General features: G+C 43.4%; 1 protein-coding gene across 2 annotated transcripts in view; it reads right to left on the bottom strand.

Moving 5' to 3' along the window:
* Positions 1–2991, bottom strand: part of LOC101862235 (polyadenylate-binding protein-interacting protein 1) — a 19244-nt gene that overhangs the window by 5251 nt on the left and 11002 nt on the right. For both annotated transcript variants that reach the window (XM_005112130.3, XM_035973391.1), the window contains 2 exons: positions 2812–2932; positions 1266–1471 (listed from right to left, as the gene is read on the bottom strand). In XM_005112130.3, the coding sequence (XP_005112187.1) occupies positions 1266–1471; positions 2812–2932 (327 nt within the window). The remainder of the gene's footprint in view (positions 1–1265; positions 1472–2811; positions 2933–2991) is intronic.

Below are 2991 nucleotides of genomic sequence, written 5' to 3'. Positions count from 1 at the left end.
TCAAGTAGACCCATGCACTGTGAGAGTTGTAACAACTGTAGTAGGGCAAGATGCAGTGACACTGAAAATCTACCAGTCTTGAACAGAAAGCTACAACATACACTGTAGGTATAATTTACTATCACCCATCCAATGAAACACGAACACTTTATTTCAATAAAACAGACTTGCAAAGTATGAAGGATCCTGATTCCGCACACGGCCTGTACCAACGCGCGCTTTGCAGAAAGCTCTAATCAAAATTCTGAAATGTGCTCTCAAGTTTTTGTCCTGTGGTGATGCCTTCACCCCCCCCCCCCCATAGTATTTTATACCCCCCAAAAATCAATAATCTCCTCCCCTATTCCGTAGTCCTATACTTCGCAACGTCGTTACTCCCACCAGAGACGGTCTTTGCTCACACGATGCCGCATTTATTTATGACGTGAATGCGCGCAGGTTCAGTGACCGGTCACGATGGCGAGCCAGACAATCTAAAAATCGGACGACGCTTGTATTTTCTTTTCTTTTTTTTCCACAAGTGACAGCACAGAGGCGAGCCCGAGCATTGATTAAATTTTATTTGCACGGCGACATTGCGTTTATAATGCACAACCTGCATGTCACAAAATGTTGCGTTATCAGACTACCGCTGGCAAACTTCTCGGAGATAACAAAAAGCGAAAGTAGATCTTGATTTTCCCGATCGAGCCTCGGTGTCACATACGCTTCCGCCTGCTGCCAGAGCTGCCTATTCGTGTGAAAGTGAAAGGTACTCTCCGGACGGGGAAAAGCTGAACGAATATAATATCACGATCGTGACCTGCAAAAATGAACTTACTGACCTTATCGAACTTGGATTTCAAATATTCCAGTTCTGTGATACTGATACTATTTTGACAAAAGATGGGACTTGAGATAATTAGATTTACTCGCCCAAGCTGAATCTCGTATTTTTCGCATTTCAGGATGCGTATTTTTTCATGAAAAGCCGCATTCGCGTATTTTCGGCAAAAAATCGTACTAAAATACGTAAAATCGTACTGGTTGGCATCTCAGCAATCCACACCTGACACAAAGACACACATCCCCACTCGACACAAAGACACGCATCCCCACTCGACACAAAGACACACAACCCCCCCCCACTCGACACAAAGACACACAATCCCCACTCGACACACACAATTAACTCACAGATGGTAACACAAAGACGTACATCCCCACCCGACACAAAGACACACAATCCCCACTCGACACAAAGATACACAACCCCCCCCACTCACAGATTGTACGAATCGTAGCCCGTGTCGTTGAAGCCCCAGGGCCCCCGCTCCGAGGTGAGCCCCTCCTCCTCCTGCCAGGCCAGGAAGGCCGCCTCCTCCTCCTCGTTCAGCACGTAGGCCTCGTCGTCGAGCAGATCCTCCTCTGGCAGATTGGCCTCTCTCCTCGAGCAGGGGACGCCGCAGTTGTTGAAGAACACCGGCTCTTGCTGGGAGGGTCAGGGGGAAGTAAGTAAGTAGGTAGGTAGGTAAGTAAGTAAGTAAATAAGTAAGTAGGTAAGTAAGTAGGTAAGTAAGTAAGTAAGTAAGTAAGTGAGTAAGTAAGTAAGTGAGTAAGTAAGTAAGTAAATAAGTAAGTAAGTAAGTAAGTAAGTAAATAAGTAAGTAAGTAAGTAAGTAAATAAGTAAGTAAGTAAATAAGTAAGTAAGTAAGTAAGTAAGTAAGTAAGTAAGTAAGTAAGTAAATAAGTAAGTAAATAAGTAAGTAAGTAAGTAAATAAGTAAGTAGGTAAGTAAGTAGGTAAGTAAGTAAGTAAGTAAGTGAGTAAGTAAGCAAGTAAATAAGTAAATAAGTAAGTAAGTAAGTAAGTAAGCAAGTAGGTAAGTAAGTAAGTAAGTAAGTAAATAAGTCAGCCAGTCAGTCAGTCAGTCAGTCTGTCTGTCAGTAATTGGTAAGCAAGCGTACGAGTTTAACGCCCCTATCTACACGATTGGGTTATTTTAGTAGTAGTATAGGGATTTACGGCGCTCGCAACTGCGTAAGGTCATATGAGCGCGCGAAACACAAGTTGGTCTTGTTCACAACAGTACGCTGTACGGTTGGCTTGGGTCAGTAGTTAAATCTTAAAATGTTTAAAAATCAGTGTAAATATACATATATTTTCAATCTAAATCAATTTTTTCTAGTTGACATAAAAATTTTTAATAGAACAGTTTTACTTACAATTTGCCATAAAGGCCAATGGCCTTCATAAAATTCTAAATTTTGCTGGGACCATCGACGGAAAAAATGTCTTGCAATTTCTTGCATTTATAATATTTCCTTCAGATCTCTCCAAAGTCTAGACATTCGGTTAAGACGTGTCTAACGGTAAAATCTGTGTCGCATCCGACACAGAACGGCTTCTCATCTCCCTGTAGGAGGTATTTGTGGGTCAGGGCCGTGTGTCCGATGCGCAATCGAGTAAAAATGACTTCGTCTCTTCTGGAGAGGTCCGAAGGATTTCGTTGTTCTAGTTTGGGTTTTATTTCATATAGTTTATTTTTTTTCTGCTTTTCCCAGTGGCTCTCCCACAGACTGGAGGTGTTGGGTTATTTAAGAGGCTGGACCTCCGAATACAAAAACAGGCTTCCGTACTCGGGACTTTTTTTTCATGTACTGGGTGGCGTCTATGAAACAGTATCCACCAGTGGCTTCACAAAATCATCCCTCCTCTACTTTCAAAAACACTGTCTTCTTAGTTAGCTAGTTAGTAGTATAGGGTTTTACGGCGCTCGCAACTGCGTAAGGTCATATGAGCACGCGAAACACTGTCTTCAAACGGTTTACCTGAAACGGAGGGGGCTCCGGCGCGCAGGGAAACGAGGGTTTCTTCGGCGGTGAAGACGAGTTCCTGTACCAGTTCTGTTCCTTGAGCTGTATCACGCTCCCCACCAAGGCCTTCGTGTTTCTGCAGCAGAGAGAGAACACACACCACTGCTCAGTAAGCGGAAAAGTGGGGGGGGGGGA

This window comes from Aplysia californica, unplaced genomic scaffold (genome assembly GCF_000002075.1).
Source record: "Aplysia californica isolate F4 #8 unplaced genomic scaffold, AplCal3.0 scaffold01193, whole genome shotgun sequence".
Taxonomy (NCBI): Eukaryota; Metazoa; Mollusca; class Gastropoda; order Aplysiida; family Aplysiidae; genus Aplysia; species Aplysia californica.
Note: the sequence above shows the minus strand (reverse complement) of the source record. Positions and strands in the feature narration are given on the sequence as shown.